Below are 20,262 nucleotides of genomic sequence, written 5' to 3' on the forward strand. Positions count from 1 at the left end.
AAGAGAAGACAATAGACAATGTAGTGAATATAATAAATTAATAAATTTGAAGGTAATGAATCTTTGAATTGTAGAAAATAAAGATATTATAACTAATGAAATTATATCTCTTTTTAAAATTTTTATAATGAATAATTTTTAAAAATAAAGGCATTAAGACATCTAATTCTAAATTAATTAAATGCATATGTATTATTTTTTGTTGTAGCTACTACTTTATTTAATTTAATAAGAGTAATAAAGTGGCGTACATACTTTTCATCAACAATACTGAAATCATTGATTTTTTTTTTTAATTTACATTCGCTGTTGAGACAAATTGTTTTGAGAGTTTGTCAATGACAATTGTTACAATTCCTGTCAATAGAGGATGATAATAAACAATTCAAAATATATAGTCACAATAGATATTGTTATAATATATAGTAAAAATTAAGTTACAAATTTCTTTAGAAGTTTTCATGCATCGATAAAATTCTGATGTGTAAACTTGTTCAATTGAAACCAATGGAATGTCAACATTGTCAATTAGTTAGAAAAATGGTTCTACCGTTTTAAAGTCCAGGTGTAATTGTATTTATGATCAACAACTTTGTAGTTAGGTCGCGCAGGCCTGACAATAATGTAAGAACAATTTTGTTTGACAAAAAAAATAATAGTATAATATTTGTAAAGTAATGTACAATTGTACCATTATAAAAATACATACAAAAAATATTAATATCATAACAACCTAAATCATACCAATAATGCAAAAGTATAATTGAAATATTAAGTTTTGTTTTGATCTAAATAATCAAAATAAGATTAATTAAACGAAAAAAAAAAAAAAAAAAAAAAACTTAACCTAAATTTGTTTTTTTTCTAAATGCATAAAAATCAAATGATTTTTAAAGTTCTTGATTTATAATCTTTGAATTTTACGTATTTAGCCGGACTAATTATTTGAACAAAGCTTATGTTAAATATTATATTATATTATATTACAGAGACTCAAACTCACAACCTTCCAAATGGAAGTCCAACCCGAGTACCATTAGACCACATAGTCTTGGTATATATATATTAAATATATTTTAACATATTCGTAGTACATGTTTAACAATTATGCCAATTCTAATTGGGATGGGGTTCGAACCTATGACCTTTCTTATAGAAATTAATGAATATAAGTTAAAAATAATAAATAGTTAACGGAATATTCCGTTACTAAAGTTTATTCTAACAGAATTTATGTTATTTAAGGAAAGAAAATAATATAATAGAGGGTAAATAAGGAAAATCATTAAAAAAATATTAAAATCAAAATAAATGAACCATTCATTTTAAGAAACAATACTACCGACATTTTTTTTTGTTCAATTTAAGGACTTAATATTATTGGCTCTTATTAGAATTGTAGATGTGGATGTGTGTGTGTGTGTGTGTATATATATATATATATATATATATATATATATATATATATATATGTATATGTATATGTATATGTATATGTATATGTGTGTGTGTGTGTGGGGGGGGGGGGGGGATTTTATGGAGTATATGGTAGGAATGGTCCGAATGGAGCAATAAATTAAAAAAAAAACACTAATTGCATTATTCTAACTACTACTAAAAGATAAATTGAGAACTAATTCAAAATATAAGGAAGAAATTGAGAACAAAATTTGCTCGAGCAGCTCAGTTATTTTTTATGTGGTAGATTGTAGGAAATGACACATGATTTAAACTTAACAGTCACTTCAATGTGATAGCTCCTCGTGAACACCAGATATTGATCCTCCAACCTGATGAACTGCTAAGTTATCGTAATTTACCTTTCAATTATCCCATGGTGGCTTTGGATATCAAAGATATTGGAAAATTGACATTAATGGAATATATCTACAAAATTAGGAATAGCATTGATGGTTTTATCGAGACCAAGTCAACCATAAATCGGGTACAGAAATATAGAACATGGGTATGAAAATAATACTCTTATTGTCATGGGTGTGAGGCCCAATAAAATAAATACAAATCCCAATAGACCGGCCCAAGAATGGCGATCCAACGAATATATAAATAAGCTAGGGACTAATAAATAAAACAAAACTAAATATGTTATCAATAGGACTCAAACCCAGGTATACTTGCAAAAAAAAAAAAAAAAAAAAAAGGAAACCAAATTACTTGATCATAGAAATAGTTATGTCTTGAGGTGTGTCTTATACAGACCACACCTTTTTTATATTGTCAACAGCTCAATCCAAACCACCCACGTGTACACCATCCATGGCCTATCAGTTCTAGCCAGACACACGTCCCACGTCGTCCCCATCGCTAACTGCCTCAACAACCATCCCAGCCGCCAAACGCCACGTGGCAACATGCCCGGGAACCTCGCGATAGGCGCGAGGGATAAGCACAACCGGATAGGCCAGGTGCGCCCAGGACACGGGTGCGGCGGGTGCACGCCCGTATGTCCCGAGCGACGCCATTATAGACGCCCAACCGCCACCCCGGGCGAGAGAGCAAGCCGCCGGGGCGCAACCCTGGTGGCGGTCGCGCCCTCCAGTGACCCCGTCGATGCCTTACGGCGCCCAGCGTCTGCCACTACCGCGCTACCCGGCTGCCACCGCCATGCACCTTTCACCCCTCTCCCTGTTGCCACCATGCCACCACGCAGCCAGCACCCAGACGCCATGCTACCACTCGCCACCATACGCCTTCAATACTGCACGTCCTTTCCAGCGAGGCACCATCGCCACACCATGGGGCACCTTAGGCCCGTCAGGGGCGCCGTGGCTAGGTTTGTTCAATGGTTAACCGACCCATTTTAACAGAAGTTTTTAAAACTTTAACCGTTAACCAAACCAAACCAAACTTTGTATTACCGAATTAACCGAACTGATTTTTTTTTCGGTTAACCGATTAACTGATTTTTTTAAGCTAAAGTTTTAAATCCTAAAATTATACGTATAATAATAAATCCAATCAAAACAATACATATAATAGTAAATCAATAAGAAAATATACAAAAACAATATCATAACAACATTACAAACCTATTGGGACTTTACATATTAGATTTATATATATATATATATACTTAAAATTTTGGTTAACCGTTCGGTTAATTCGGTTAACCGACAGTTTCGAATCGAATTAACCGTTAACCGAAATTTTAAAAAACCTTTAACCATTCGGGTAAAAAATGATTAACCGAACTTTGTCGCTTCGATTAGTTAACTGAAAATCTATTGAAGTTTGCACACTCCTAGTCGTGGCCGACGGATAGTGAATCTGCCAGCTATGTCTAGTGGGTTGAGGTGCGCATGCTATGCGGCAATAAATACTCAATATAAGAAACAGGGCCTATGTAAAGAAATGATGGAGTGGTCTGGTGGGAGCGGTGTGCAATTATGCCTGAGGTCTCAGGTTTAAAACATGTTGATAGGGTATCTTTTTTTTTTTTTTACTCCAAGCTAAGTAATGTTGTGCAGTCACCTTCACCTAGCCCGTCGATGGGGCACCATCGGTCCAGCGTGACTCGTTCCACCACCGCCAGCCACGCCCTGCCTGTCAGTTTGTCAGACGAACTCTTTCTCTCTCCTTTTTTGGACCACCATGTCTTCTTAGTCTAACAAGATTTGGGCCAACCTCTTTCTTTCACCATCCCCAATTGGACTAACGCTTTCCTTCACCATCCCCAATTGGATCAAGATATTCCCAATAAAATGACCCCCGAGGTCCCATGTCCTGGCAAATTATATCGTGCACCAGGACGCACAATATCCACATCAAGAATATTGGAAAAACTTGGAAGCTTTTCCTGATCCACATAACCACATTGGAAATTAGGAATAGAATATTGGGAAAACTTGGAAGTTTGCCTTGATGTTAATTAAAATGTAATATTTTTGTATAAGTAAACAAATATTACATTTTCATTAATACTTTTTAAGGAGTAAGTAATATTTTTTAAGTAAAAATGTATTATTTGTTAACTCATAGAAAAATATGACATTTTTATTAAAAGGTATTACATATTTGAGACTAGTTTCACTTAAAACATTTTCATATACATTTTTGTGTTTAGAGAACATGTGGGTAGGAACTAACGGGCCGTTTGGATGGAGGGAGGGAATTACGTGGGAAAAGAATTGCAATTTTATGCGAGATGAATTATTGGAAATAAAGTGAAAATTTAAATTTCAGTGTTTGGTTTACAGGAATATAATTACTGGTAATTTTAATTTCAATGTTTGGTATACATGGGAATTGAAAAGGAATAAGTAGTATAAAGTCCAAAATATTTATTGTTGTTGTGGGTATCAATTTAAAAAAAAAAAAAAAAAAAAAAAAAAAAAGGAGTAATTTTGTCTCATGATTACCTTTTTTTTCTTCCTAAAATCCATGGAATTAAAATTTCAGGGGGACATGGGATTTCAATTCCATGAAAATAAGGAAATTGCAATTCCTTCCAACCAAACTAAGGAATTTAGTAGCCTTTGGAATTAGATGAGAATTTAGTGGGAATGAAATTTAAATTCCCTCCAACCAAACGCCCAGTAAGTATATAAATGTTATATTTTTTAGGGAGAAGTGTCAAATTGCCCCATCTACTATGGCGAAGTGTTCAATTCCACCCACGGACTAAAATATAGTGTAATCAGCCCAACTAACTTTCTAAATTTGTTCGTTTAGCCTGTTTCGCAGGTAACCACCCGGTTGCCTCTTACTGCTGGTTGACGTGGAAATATTGCTTAATATGACATGGAATATTAGCAAACCCTAGAGTTTAATGAGCCACGTCCTTCTCTTCAGAGTTTGGCTTCGTCTTCTTAATGAACGAAAATTGTTCTCCATTCTTGAAGCTTCATTCGCGATTCTCCTCACAGAGCTGGGTTTCGTCTAGCTTCAATTGTATAATGTCATCATCATCGGCTTCATCTAGTGTGCGAACTAACTTGGAGTATGAGCCTCCTATATACTGTAGGTGTGGATTGAAGGCTCCAATCTGCACAACCCGAGAATCTGGGAAGAAATTTTATAGATGTCAAAGGTGGAAGGTGCGTTTATATCCATAATTTTATAGATTGTTGTTAATTTTGGATTGAGACTTTTTAAAAAATTTGTTCAGGAGGGTCTTGGGTGCGGTTTTTTTGTATGGAAAGAAACTGAAAACGCAAGTGGAATGGACGAATTGAAGAAATTGGTTGCAAGCATGAGGGCTGACTTGATGAGTGAAATAGGTGTTCTACGTGCAATAGTTGAGAGTGAAGTGCAGCGGAGGAAATTGAAGGAGAAAAAAGATGCAAAGAGAAAGTGTTTTTTGATTTCTTTATTAATTGTGTTAGTATTAGTGAAGATTATGTTGTAGTGAATCTTGTAACCCCTAGTTAAGATTATGTTGTAGTTGTTAGTGAATAAAATGACATTCTGCAAACATTGAGCATTTTGTCTCTTTGAATCAAATGGCCAGTAGGAATTATGCATCTGCTTTTAGTGTTATTATGGGATTTATGCATCTACTTTTATTCACTTTGAGTTTAGGAAAGCAGTAGCAGTGATTTTATTGTTATTGTTTTTTTTTTCTTTCTAATGGAGACATGAATGTATATCTAGTATCTACAGATTGGTTAATGGAAGATAGCATATGATGGAAGATGACATATAGTAGTTTATGATCCTAAAACACACTGCCAAACTTCAACTTCTCTGCCAAACAAAAATTCACTGCCTAACATCTACTTCACTGCCAATTTCCAATCAAAAACACTGCCAAACAACAACTTCACTGCCAAAGTAAAATAGCACAAAACATACTGCATTAATGCATTAACACTAAGATAAATACATCAGAGTTACCAAAGTATACTGCCAAACATACTGTTGGCAATTTCAGCCTTGTCTACACAAACATACTGCCAAACATACTGCCTTGTTTACCAAAATATACTACTAATACTAACGGTTACAAGCCAAGGCAAAACATTGCTACTAAGATAAATACATCAGAGTTAATTCCCTCCACTTGAACTGTTGGCAATGCTACCTGTGCTAGGTGTGTTGGTCCTCCCCATTCTAGGTTTATATATCACTCGTTGACTTGGTAGTCCACGCTATACAAAAATAAAACAAGATGTTAATTACTTACAAAGTAAGATAACAATAGTGCAAGTAAATTAGTCTACATGATTCCTTACATTTAGTGTGACTTCTCCAGTGTGTGGGTTTGTATATATACCAAGGCCAACTTGTCTTGCACCTCTTGCAGCAGAAGTGCTTCCTCTTGCATTTGAACTTCCTCCTCTTGCAGCAGTTATATTAGAACTCCCTCCTCTTGCATTTGAACTGCCCCTCTGCCTTGGTTGAGTATGACAATTACGTTTGTTGTGTCCCTTTTGCTTACACAGTGCACAAGTCATAACTCTTCCCTTTCTGGACAACTGAGCAGTGGACTGTGAAGGCCTAGGTTGTGATTCTTCTAGCTTTCTTCTTTTCTTAGGCCTTCCAGTCATCTTCTTAGGAGCAGGTGCATGTAGCTTCTCATTTTGAGTTTTTGGCCAAAAGATCTCACCATTTATGGGTTGCATCACATGTGAATATGTTTTGATATACACAGCCTTAGAGTACCAATCATGCACAAACTCTTCTGGTTGTTTGCCTTGGTCAAAAATAGCACAAATTGCATGTGCACATGGGATACCAGTGAGATCCCAAGACCTACAAGAACAACTCCTCCTTTGAATGCTGACCTTAAACTGATGTTTCCCCTTCTTTATCTCATATCCATCATCACCATTGAAATCAACCTCCCATCCAACACTCTCAAGAATGTTATCATTTAATTTCTTCATAATAAAGGACCCAAACTGCCCATTCCACTTTTCAACAGAAGACTTCTTTGCAGCAATCCTCTTCATCATTCCAACTCTAATGTCTTCTAACATTGAAACTATTGGTTTTGACCTAGCCTTTAAGAGTGTGCTGTTGAAGGCTTCTGAAAGGTTATTGTCCACAATGTCACACTTAACCTCTGTTCTAAAAAAAAAAAAGCTTTACACCACATCTTCATTGGGTATTTGTCCAAGTCTTTCCCTGCTTTGATGTCTATCTTCTCTAATGCCTTGAGTTCTTCTTCAAGTTGTGCTTCAGTGGTAGCCTTAGCAATCTGCCAGAAGTGTTTTTTCATAACCTTGCCTCTATGACTTTTACTCCAGTTAACATGGACATGCCTTGCACAATTCCTATGCTCAATCCCAGGAAATAATTCTGCAATTATTTTACTTAGACCCTGCAAAATAGAATACACAATCAATTATAGGCAACAACCAGTAAATTAAGTAGTAAATTAAGTAATACAAATCTGAAATCATCTCTAATATAGAATACCTTTTGTTGATCACTCATAATTGTCCAATCACTACTGTCATACATCCTTAGATCTGCCTTCAACAACTCTAGAAACCATTTCCACGATGAATTATTCTCTATCTCAACAACAGCCCAAGCAATAGGATACATCTGGTTGTTTCCATCCCTCTCAACAGCAGTTAAAATCTCTCCCTTCAACATACCCTTCAAGAAACACCCATCTAGCCCAATCACCTTCCTACAACCTTCTAAAAACCCTTTTTTAACAGCAGCAAAACACACATATATTCTCTGAAAAACAGATGGGGCATCAGGAACAACCCTAGTTGTTTCTATTTTAACAGTGCTACCTGGATTGGAGTTCAGACATTCTTCAGCATAATCTCTTAATTTTTTAAACTGCCCTTCATATCCTGCATCCAGTTTCTTTATAATTCTTTGGATAGTCTTTCTAGCCATGCTTATTGAGATATTGAGCTTTAAATCAGCCTGTATGTCATTCTTCAATTGAGTAAAGCCAATGCAAGGATCCTTCCTCACTTTGTCCTCTAATTTATCTACAAGCCACTTTTGACTCACAACCCTTAGCTTGTACTTTGAATTGCATCTATGCACTAGATTGATTGACTTTACTTGAAAGCATTTGTATCTATCTTCCCACCCTGCACTACAGTAGAATGGACACCCCTCTCCTTTACACTCAGTCCTTACATATTTAGCTTCATTCTTTTTCCAATAAATATCTCTTTTATTGTGCACAGCATAACTAATCATTGCATTTTTAAATTCCACATTATCATCAAACAGCATACCTAACTCAATATGAGGTGGATCAGACTTTGAATTATATATTGGGTATCTAGATTTCAGACTACTGGATTGGGCCTCTTCACCTACATCATTCTCATTCTCTTCTTGAATGGATGGTGGATCATCAGAATCATAGTAAACAGAACCATTCCCCTCATACTCATCAGGACCCACACCCACAGTTTCTGCCCCACCAACAGGCCCACAATTAGGCCCAACATTAGGCATTTCATCACTTTGTCCATCACTTTCTGCCTCCTCTTCAATTGCAAAGTCTGACCCTACTTCTCCATCACTTTCTGCCCCATCATCCCCTCCAAATTCAGCCCCAACATCCCCTCCTAATGCAGCCCCAACATCCCCTCTTATTTCTGCCCCAACATCACCCTCACTACCAAATTCAGCCCCTACATCCCCTCTTATTTTTGCCCCAACATCACCATCACTACCAAATTCAAACCAATCCAAGTCTATTTCAATATCACTCAAACAACCAGATTGGGCCCTATTATCAGTTTGTGTTTCTACAGTTTCAGGGCAAGGCAAAGTCATAATGGAAACCAGTTCTGGATCATCTAAGCCATGTTCAACATATATTTCACATTTCTTACCCTTCAAAGTAATCTGAACTAAGTGCAGACTGCTGGCATCATTATTTAACAGCTTCAAACACTTAAAAGATTCTTCAGGTAATTTGTATGTTATTGATACAATGTTTCCATATCTTTGCTCTTTTATGTACTTCATAAGATGTGGATAGCATACCAAGTCTGGGTCAACTTTTACAGATTCTAATTCTCCACCTACATACTTAAGGCTAGGGGTTTTACAAAGTTACCACCATGGTGAATAAGTAATTCAATACAATCTGACATCCTGAAATAGAATAAGTAAATGTACAATATAAAAATCACAAGCAGACAAAACTAATCTGTTTCACATGTTTTTACAAATATTAAATACACAAACTCAAAATCAAAACAACCAAACCATTAAAGAGTAGTGTTTTGTAGGACCCCCACAGGACCACATTACACTTTCCTACAAATTGTCTGGACCACACACAACAACAAGCATCTTTCTTTTTCAAAAAACAAAGCAAGACCACTTCAACTATTTACCACTTTATATAACAGCAAAGCAACAATAGAAAAGCAAAGCATTCGACAGTAGCAAAGGAAGCATTTGACAGTAGCAAAACAAAGCTTACCTTGGTGCTCGTCAATGGCGTCGACGGGTAATCCACCACGCAGGTCTTCTATGTCGTCAATGTTTGATTCTCCACCAGCATCAATTATGTCGAGCTTAGTATTCGAATTAGGGATTGGGTATTTGAAAACTAATTTCTCCACTGTATGTACGATAGGGTTTAGGAAGTATGAATTGGGGATTTAGGAGCAATTTCAGGCAAATGAATGAGTTGTTTGTTTGTTTTTGCCATGTGTTTTTTATTTTTTGTTATTCTTTGCCATGTCAACAAGACACCTACGCTTAACCGGAACACATCATCAGCAATGGGGTGGTTACCTGCGAAACAGGCTAAACGAACAAATTTAGAAAGTTAATTGGGTTGATTACACTATATTTTAGTCCGTGGGTGGAATTAAACACTTCGCTATAGTAGATGGGGCTATTTGACACTTCTCCCTTTTTTTTTTTGTTGTGAAACACCGTAATTCAAACTCTAATTCACAGTAATTAAAGGATTTGTTGAAGAGAAACCAAAGGATTGTTCACCACCTAAGACTCTCAAACATCAAGCATTATACATGAACCATGGATCATGATTCATATTATAAGATGAATTACTAACATAAAGTACAGTTTCTTTTTCAAAAAAAAAAAAAGAAAAAACATAAAAATATAGTTTTATTATATTAAAATTACTGCTTCAAAAAAATATTAAAAGTACATTTTATTTTTAATAAGTTTTTAAAGATTTATTTGAGTAATGAAGGTATATAATTAGGTAATATTTAGTATATTACAAAATAATGAATTCTTAGTACACAAATAATGTACATTCAGTATATATATTAAAAATGTACATTTATTCATAGTATACAATATATATATAATTTGCCCCAAACATGTTGTATTGCTACTGTTGTTGAAAAAATTAAAATAAAATCTCCAACTCAATTATATTTCCGGCAAATCGTGATTCCGCGACCTAGGTAAATTTCATAACGTAATGGTCAAATTTAATTGCTGTTTTTTACTTTTTATTTTGGTTGGTATGGAAAATGTTTCATTCCTATTTAAAGAAGCGTTGTTTTGGCAAATTATATCGTGCGCCGCGGTGCATAATTGATAATGCACCGAACTTCAAAACGACGTCATTTTGTTTAATAAAAAGAAACGGTACTCGTTTTGCGCCGTTTCGCAAAAAGTAACTCTGCTATTCAGTTTCATTTTGTATACACTGCAATTTCAGTTCAACACAACTACAGTTTCATTTCGATATAACTACAGTTTCATTCGACATTTATACACTCAAATATGTGAAAATGTTATTTAATTTAATTTTATATTACACTATAGTTTCATTAAAACACAACTACATGATCATTTCGATATAACTACAGCTTCAGTGCACAATATACACTCAAATATGTGAAATGTTATTCTGTTTTATTTTATATAAACTGCAGTTTCATTTCCCCACAACTACAGTATCATTTTGATATAACTGCAGTTTCATTTGATAATAAATAAAATAATACGTGAGGCAGTGTTTGTTTAGATACACTGTAGCGTCAGGTTAGGTACAATGTAGTTTCAGTTAGTAATTAACATACCAAAAAATGCGGACTCCGTTAACAGTAACGGCGCGTCGTTTCTCTACTTAAAGAAACGGCGCCGTTTTGACTGCAGTGCACGTGCACCGCGGTCCACGATATAACGACTGGGTTTCTATTTTATCTGATTGTCAGGCAGTCTGCAAGTCGCTTAACGGAAACTCAATGGATCTCTTATATGCAGGTTGTATGATGGGTGAGTGTCGAGATTATCTTCAATGACATTTTGAAGTAGTGTTTCAGTATAGATTAGTGAACAAATTCACTCATGCTTTGGCAAGGGTGGCTCGTTCCCAAATTGGTCTGCTTTGTTGGTTATCTTCTTTCCCTTCTTGCATTGAACATTTAAATTAATGAAGTTTGTTTGATTTGTTTTTAAAAAAAAAAAAATCATTTTACAATATAAGTAAAAAATTACTGTAAATAATTATATTTGTTAAAACATTTATCAATTAAAATAATTAAATTATAGTTTTCTATGATTTCCAAAAAAAGAAAAATCTCAAGGCCTCATAGTAGGTACCTTTCGTAGAATCGTAGGCATTGCAGAGAATAGTTACTTCTCAAACTATTCTACGTGGGTACGGTTCAAAATACTATTTGGGATTATGATACAACGGAATTAAATTCAAGTTAATTTAAATTTTAAATTTTAAAATTATTTTCAGAATAAATATTTGTCTATTATGAATGTTACAAAATGATTTTAAAATCAGTGTAAATGTCATGATAAATGTTATGTAATCATTCATCTCCTATATAAGTTTCATAAGCTTCATTGAGCATGTGAATTTTTACAAGAACATATACGACCTACATTTTGCTCTCAAAAACCTCTGTTCATCTTCCTCCTCCAAAATTTCTATGTTCATATAATACCAATATTCTAGTTCGCTGGACTTGTTGTTTGATCTGAGCGTTCAAAACATAAGTCGTATTTCGTTTTATCCTGAAAAATCTAGACTACAACGCTCCTAGCACGAAAGGGAATATCAAACAACGTTTTAAGAAAAGAGTGATTTGAGTCAAACTATACCCTAACCTTTCATTTCCTGTGCTTGTTATTTATCAGAAATAATCTTTTCCTAGAGTTATATTCCCAACAATATATAGCATAATCTACGTTGTATAGATATATTTTTCATTTTTCAAAGGTTTATTTTTTCAATAAAATTTAATAGAAATTTGATTCGATTAATTTCATTCGTGAGATAAAATATACTCCGTAATACATAAATAAAATTATAAAATACAGACTAAATAAAAAAAAAAAAAAAACAAAACAAAAAACAAAAAAAAAAAAACAAAAACAAAAACAAACAAACAAACAAAAAAAAAAAAAAGGAACGTGTAGGACTGAGTGACATCAGTCCGTCACATGGTAGGAATAATGATGAATAATAGTACAGAGTACTTTCTCTAAGTTCTCAGTACTCTACGACCCAATAAATGAAAATCAGAGGTGCACTGATTGTCTCACACGTGCGATAACAAACAAAAGAACAATAAAAACTGATTTTACCACATAATTAAGGTTTGACTATTTTTTACCACATAATTAAGGTTTGACTATTTCAAAAGCCCCCTATGGTTATAGAAAATTTCACGGTGAAACCAATTCCTCCCCATCATTAACGGGAACTAATTACCCCACAACTACACTTAATTAGGTATATATATATATTTCACGTACAGCTTGTTTAACGTACCAGTGAAATAATAATAATAATAATAATAAAACAAAAATAAATTAAGCATGGCCGGACTTACCGTCTCCGTTGCCTTTCTCTTCTTCTTTTTCGCCTTCCTCTCACCGGCGGTGGCTCGTATTCAGATCAGTAAACCCAAATATGATGTCATCGTTCGCCAACTCACCAATCCTCTTCCAAAATCTGACGTCAAGGCCTCTCTTCGCCTCCCAAGCCACTTAAATAAACTTAAAATCCACCCCCTTGAGACCCGGCCCGAATTAAAGTTAGACGCTTCCGACCAAAAAATTAGGCCCATTCAGAAACTACAAGACTCAAATGCCCCGACACCCCAGCCCGTTAATCTTCGGGCTGAGTCTGTAGAAAAGAAAACGAAGAAGCCCATTAAGAAACTACAAGATTCAAATGCCCAGAAACCCCAGCCCGTTAAACGTCGGGCCGAGACGGTAGAAAAGAAAACTAAGAAGCCCATTGTGCCCCTACCCTTCTTGGCCCTACCCGATTTAGTTGCCGTTACAAACCACTCTGAGTTGCCTATCCAGAAGGAGAAAAATAATAATGAGGGAAATAAGATATATGAACAAATCCAGTCGGATTTGGACTTGATCATGAAAGCCCAGCCCGAGGAAGAGGAGAAAAGTAAGCCCATTGAGAACCAGCCCGAGTCAGAGGAAGCTCAGCCCGAAACCAAAGCCGCTCTGCCGCTAAAGGAAGTCAACTCCCGGCTCCGATCTAGGCTTCCGTACCGCCTGTGCCGCCATAGCCACCTCCACCACATCGATGAAAGCCTCTCCGTCCCCAGCAGATCATCACAAGCAGAAATTCCCTTTGGCAATGACATGATTTACACATTCGGCGGCGAAAACGGCGATTTCGATCCGGCGGTGTTCCCCGGCAACTTCAACCATGGCCGGCCGAAGATGTTCCCGTTCCTACACCAACACCATGTTGACGTCGAGGAGGTTTCGAAACACTTGCCTAAAACCGACGAGAAGGTTTCATACTTTCTGCTAGATAACGATAACGACAAGGTTGAAATCGATCGCAGCAGCGGCGCCGTTCGCCACCGTGCCCTGCCACACACGATCCCCTTCCTCCACCGTAACGGTCCCCGCAATCTCCGTCGACAGGATGCTATCCAGAAGGTGTTAAACCACCGCTTACCGGAAAACAACAATCACGGCAAGGATTCAGATTCAGATTCAAATTCAAACCGTTTGACGAAGGAAAACAATCGCGGCAGCGGTAGCCATATCCCACGGAAGTGGATCCAATTCCTACACCAACGCCATCTTAACAAAGAGAAGAAGCCGGAGAAGAAGGAAAGCAATCTCAGGAAACGCATTCGCAAGTTCTTAGGTCAATATTTTGATTGAAGAACACCAATCGAACGCACGGCGGCGCATCAGTTTTGGCCGGATTTCAATTTTTTCATTTTTTCCCCCTTTTTTTAGTTTAGTCTTTGAATAAATTTCACATGGCATCCCATGAGCGATGTAGAAACCTAAAAAATAGATACATGTAATGTACTCCAATCCGCAGTTCAGAGAGTATCTGCGGGTTCCCAGATATCAATAATACAAATCACAACTCAATTTTGTTAATGATGAAAGTGAAAATGGGATGGGGATGGTTAATATATACTATAATTTAATTCAACAATGACATAAACTTCGAAAACGGAAATATAACAATAAATGTGCAGTCTAACTATCAACTTTTGCGGGTTAGAGAGTGGCAGAGCATGCACCATATCTATGGTTGGTTGCTAGTTCTGAGCAGGGCCATGGGCTAACCTGGATTGCAGCGCCGTGAACATCGGAGCACTTCCATGGAGGATTTCGAGGCGAGGAGGCGCCATTGAGGTGGATGTTGGAGAGGCAAATATGAGTGAAAGGAGATTTCTTGAGACCACGAATGAAACCGGGCTGCGAGACCTTTTTGCCCCACACATCCTGGATTTTGATGCCACTGACAATTGGGAGAGCGTTTGGGTTGAATCTGTTGTCGGGATGGTCCCCGACGTCGCCTGCAATCTTTATCCCCGTTCTTGCGTTTTCCATGTAGACGTTAGAGACGGTGATGTTTCTGATGATTCCTCCCCGGCCAATGTTCGTTTTTATATGGATCCCGACGCCAATGTTGTACAGGTTTATGTGCTCTGCCAAGACATCTACTATGCCACCCGAGGTTTCGCTCCCAACTGAAATTCCAGAGAATGGTGATGACCCTGTTACTCGTCGAATGGTAATGCCATGGCTAGGCCGCCCATAAGCAATGCCATACTCATCCCACCCGCTCTTCACAGACACGAGGTCATCCCCCGTGGAGATATAAGAGTCCTCTATGCAGACATGGGAGCTTGAATCTGCAATATATGAATTGAATTACTTTCAGTCCAACTATCAGTTTAGACTTTCACATCATTCAATTTGGTATCAGAAAAGAATTAAATACCTGGATCAATTCCGTCGGTGTTGGGAGAATCAGCCGGGGCCAGTATTGTAACATATCGAACAACAACATTGCTGTCAAAGGCATATAAACGAGTGTTATTTAAATGCATTTGTGGTCTGAAGCCCAAATCCCAGATTGATTACAATCAAGAGAAATCAAAATAATATGATCATCTTATATATTTCGATTTGAACAACATAGAGCAACATGCATCCTAAACGATCACGGGGTAATTCGATCACTACCTGCAATACACCGGGTGGATATTCCAGAAGGGGGAGTTCATGAAAATCACATTGGAGATGATTATGCCTCTGGAGTTCAAGAATTCAACGAGACTTGGACGCGTGAATTGAAGAGTTCTTTGCCTCCACATGTTCCACCAGATATCACCTTGGCCATCGATTGTACCATTCTCGCCTGAAAAAGTAGTATCAGTATCTCAAATAAGCTGGAAATGAGTCTCTTTTAACAGCCATGTGTGACGATATTAGCCAAGTGTAATGCATGAGTTACGACCATTCTATTATTCATTCATACTTGCCTGTGATAATCACATCTCGAAGCCCATTTCCATGAATAAAGCTCATATATCTTCCGCCCAGTCGCTCTCTTCCTCTTCCATATGAAGGCAATGGAGGAATTAGGGGCCAGTGCCTCGTATCCTGCATCATCAAACACATAGAATAAATAAATAGATGAAAACTTGAATGTTAAAGCAAAAAACAATTAAATGAATGTCAATTGGCAAGCATCTTCAAAGAAAGTAACAGGTAAGAGACTAACTAGCAATTAAATACTCGAGAACTTCCCGCATTAAGAGTGCGTTTGGAAACCCGGAAAATGACTTCTGAAAAATGTTTGGCTACATAACGGAAAACTGTCTTTGTTTGTTTGGTTCATTTTCTAGAAAATGAGCACGAAAATGAAAAGAATTGAATACTTCAAAATTTGAATTAGTTGATACTTTTGATAAAATCTTTCTATGAATAGCACTATATATATATATATATATATATATATATATATATATATATATATATATATATATATATATATATATATATAAACTACACAGTTTTAATTAAAAAATGTAGTTTTTTTTTAATTTTTAAATACAAAAAAATGAATATTATTTATAGACTTTACTTATTTTTAAAAATTTTGAATTCAAAAAAAAAAAGTTCGCGGACCAGGCTACAGGGCCCGCCAACCCGCATGAGGCGGGCTATAGTTGCATGAACCCTAGTCCATGGACTTGGTGGGCCGACATGCAAAAGACCGTAAAAAATTAAGCCCGAAAAATTTTGCATGTGCATCTCTTAGAAAATGACTTCCCAAAAAAAAGGAAGTCATTTTCCTCCAAAACATACCTATTTTCCTTTGATTAATGCATCATTTTCCATTGACTTCATTTTCCCCCTCTTGCCAAACATTGAAAACTCGGAAAATATTTTCCAGAAGTCATTTTCCGAGTTTCCAAACGCACCCTAAATAAATGTGAAATACACTTTCATATGTTCAGACTTCTGAAAGCCTTACGGTTATCCTGCAAGAGTCATGAGTAAGGAGAAGGGCTAAAGGAAGGATATGGGCGTTCCACTTTCCCGTTTTCCTTGAAAGAGATACTATACATTGTTAAGTAAACTGGTGCATCCTCGTGGGTACCAGGCACTGGTCCTCCAACCTAATGGGCCGCTGAGTCACCGTAATTTATTCCTCAACTATCATGTCAGGCCGGGGTGTGGGGCCCATTTTGCGGACAAGTAAATTGGTGCAAGCTCAAAATCAAGACTTGCCTTCAACCCAAAAAGTAGTTCCCTTCTCATATTTTTCACTTGTTTGATTATCATTTGCCTTTTGACATCTAATGATGGTTTGTATAGCTCAAAGGCTCATAGCTGTCCTGTTATCCTCATCCATAGTATTTTAAGCACCATGCACATGGAAGCATGTTCCCCATTACTTTATCCACTAGGCCCACCAGCATCCTCACATCCTCATCGAGTATTCAATAATATCTACCTTTTTTACATTTTCACCATTTAAAACTCAACAAAACAATAAACATTGTCTATGAAACTGAGGTTCAGTGGGACCATATTCACTCCCAAGTCTCAACCCCCAGATATGATATAATGAGAATAGCATCCCTGACTGATGCTTTCAATTTTCAAATGCTACTCTGTGTAGTATCAGTAAACTTTAGTCTTTAGCAGTGGATTAACTTCCATGGTTCATCACTAAGGACACGAAAACCAATCCTAATAGAACAATCCCGTGATTGTTCATCCTCAAAACCGCAGAGCTACCAAAGCAAACTGCTTTTCATTTCAATGCATTGCAATCTAATGCGAGCATTATTGACATCAGTCTTAAGTTTGGACCCAACACATCTAGGCATTCATTTGCCACATATAGCTACACACAACCATGGAAAGTTCACTATACCATTTCAACTAAATTATGCTAGATTGGAGGCAAACCCAGCCAAGTTAATTAGGCTGTTAACTACAAGGTTATAAGTTCCAACTACCAGCAGAGCGGCATATTATCCTTCTTGATTTGAGCCAATTAATTATAGGCAACTTAGACTAGTTTATCTTGTGGTCGGCTAGGGTTACAAATTTACCAGGTGCACGCACCTCGAGTAGTGGTTGCGTGTTTCCCTAGTCACTCAATAGATTATGCAGCATACAAATCAACCAATTCTTGATATAACCAAGTAGACATAGGCCCTGTTTGGTAACATAGGTAGTTTATCAACCAATTCTGACTTATTTGACTATTATTAGCTATTTGACTTGGGTTAAACCATCAATATGAGTGTTTGATTAATTAGCTTTTTTTAACAACTTATTGTTCCAAAATACTAAAATTTAAAAAGCTGCTCAAAGTAGCTTTTTTCGATCAGTTTTTTCAGAAAGTCATTTTGCATGTAATCAATTATAAGCTAACAGCTAATTTACCAACACTTTTCTACAATCAACTAATGCTATCAACTAGTCAAACTCACTAACACAAGCTAACAGCTATTTACCAAACAGTCATAAAATGTGCAAAGAATAGTATAATGAGAGAAAAATGAGTACTACCTGAGTGGCTTTGATAACAGCACCCCTGGCCAAATACAGAGTCATGTGACTGGTGAGATTGAAAGGTCCAGTTAAATACACCCCAGGAGGAATGTAAAGAAGAGTGCCACCTCTCCTCCTCAAATGCTCTATTCGATAAATTGCTTCCCTGAAAGCATTAGTATTTAGGGTGCGCCCATCTCCGACGCCCCCAAAGTCCTTTATCGATATCTTGTCATTCCGGTAACTCATCGGAACTATCCACGAGCATGTTTCCCACTCGCCCGCCGCCGCCGCCGAGCGTAACAGAAACACCACCGCCATTGACCAGAGGGATATTGTTTGGAAAAATGGAGACATAATTTTGTTCAGGGCTTTGTCAGAGAAGAATACTTGTTAGGCGTATGAGTCTCGAAAGAAAATGACAGAAAGTTGGAATTTTTTTCTCGGTTTATTGGTGGGTTTGTAATCAAATGAAAGAATGTGCGGTTAAAAGAAAAAAAGCATAAATGCATGGAAAGAAGAGTGATTGAAATGTGTAAAGGTAATGTATAAGCTCCAAGGGAAAAAGTCCAAGCAAAGATATATTCAGTGCGAACGAACTGCGGCAAACAGTGGAAGATAGCATAAATAAAGAATTCAGAAAGTGAAAATGGAAGTGAAATGAAGAAGACAATGGAAAAAGGGTTGATTCTTGAGATTCAGATGCTAATAGCAGGAAAATGGAGAATCTATCAATGCAGAAATTTGACCGCAAGTGATTGTCTTTTGCTCAGGGAGAGAGAGAGAGAGCCGATGGGTGCGATGTTGATAACAAGGCCGAGTGGCACACAACATTGTCAAGCATGTAAAGTATAGTACGTACTGAGTGAGAAAGCAACGGTTTTAGATTTTATATGATTTTTTTTGGGTTAACTTAGATTTTCCGACTTAGCAATAGTGGAATACTAGACCGAGGTCGATATTTATCAAGGATCTTGTGATCAATTGGTACTAAGTTATTTTTCTATGTGGGTTTAATAATTATGTTGTTGAAACGTGTTCAGCATGCATATAATAAACATAGGTGTAGATTTATAATTTCTATACTGTAAATTCATAATTTTTTTTTTAAAAAAAACATAGATTCATAATTTTGTTTTTCATTTGTTCTTCAAAAAAAAATTATGAATCTGTGTTCACCATGCACATGGTGAACACGTTTTCACAGCATAATTTGCAATGTGGGATGTGGTGGGTTCGAGCTTTGGTGGATGTGATTATGGTGACATTTGATTTAGTAGCTTGTATATATGTGGATATTCCCTTTCTTACAAAAAAAAAAAAAAAGAAAAAAAAAAAAAGTCAATCTTGAATTATTCAAGTTATTCTATTTTTTTTTTTAATAATTCTAGGCTTTTTGCTTATAAAAGTCTTCACCATTATTAATTGGTCAAAGTCTTTCGAACAGCTATATAATTTTTGCCAATATGACTATATGAATATTTGACATGATTAAGGTTGTACGAGGTTCACACACAGAAAATGCAAGAGGTGTTTTTTTTTTTTTTAATTTAATGATGCAAAATACCGAGGGTTGAATATTACAAGTGTTAGTGTAAATCTAAATGCTATAATCCCAACATGAAGCCATAGGTCAAATTTAAGCTAGTTTTAATGCATTAAATGTAATGAAACATTGAATATTTAGGGAAGAAAGGCTTTGAGTAGCTCAAAGCTTCCAAAGCTAAAAATTAAAAAATATTTAAATTGTTATCCCCTTTGTAAGGTTACAAATTTAGCATTTATATTAGATATTTTAAGGTTACAACACTCAAATGGGTACTGGGCTACTGATGTAACAAATACTCCACGAATTCGGTAGTATATATAGCATCAGGATTTGTACTGGTGGCTACAATGGTCTCTTTTTAGTAGAGATGAGATCGGTATTTGCGGTATAGGGTGTGTAGAAGTGTCCAAAGGCATGCGAAGGGTAAAAAGTCCTTCCTACTAACAATTAATGTGTTTTTTATAGGCGAGGTGGGGTGAACATGCCGAGTTATC

At 36.3% G+C, this 20,262-nt stretch overlaps 1 protein-coding gene across 3 annotated transcripts; it reads right to left on the reverse strand.

Annotated features, from left to right (window-relative positions):
• Nucleotides 1-9,031: 9,031 nt before the first annotated feature.
• On the reverse strand, nucleotides 9,032-19,145 carry LOC109148272 (probable polygalacturonase). Of its 3 annotated transcripts, none has more exons than XM_019296158.1 (6): nucleotides 18,238-19,145; nucleotides 15,687-15,807; nucleotides 15,388-15,562; nucleotides 15,143-15,213; nucleotides 14,378-15,053; nucleotides 9,032-9,043 (listed from the first exon to the last, which is right to left on the reverse strand). In XM_019296158.1, exons 1-5 carry the CDS (start codon nucleotides 18,574-18,576, stop codon nucleotides 14,413-14,415), a joined length of 1,347 nt encoding a protein of 448 aa, XP_019151703.1. In that variant the 5' UTR covers nucleotides 18,577-19,145; the 3' UTR covers nucleotides 9,032-9,043; nucleotides 14,378-14,412. The 3 variants fall into 3 exon arrangements, with proteins under 3 accessions (XP_019151703.1, XP_019151702.1, XP_019151701.1); XM_019296157.1 differs by lacking the exon at nucleotides 9,032-9,043 and having other exon boundaries at nucleotides 14,261-15,053; nucleotides 18,238-18,592; nucleotides 18,934-19,063; XM_019296156.1 differs by lacking the exon at nucleotides 9,032-9,043 and having other exon boundaries at nucleotides 14,261-15,053.
• Between the last annotated feature and the right edge of the window lie 1,117 nt (nucleotides 19,146-20,262).

This window comes from Ipomoea nil, unplaced genomic scaffold (genome assembly GCF_001879475.1).
Source record: "Ipomoea nil cultivar Tokyo-kokei standard unplaced genomic scaffold, Asagao_1.1 scaffold2036, whole genome shotgun sequence".
Classification (NCBI taxonomy): Eukaryota; Viridiplantae; Streptophyta; class Magnoliopsida; order Solanales; family Convolvulaceae; genus Ipomoea; species Ipomoea nil.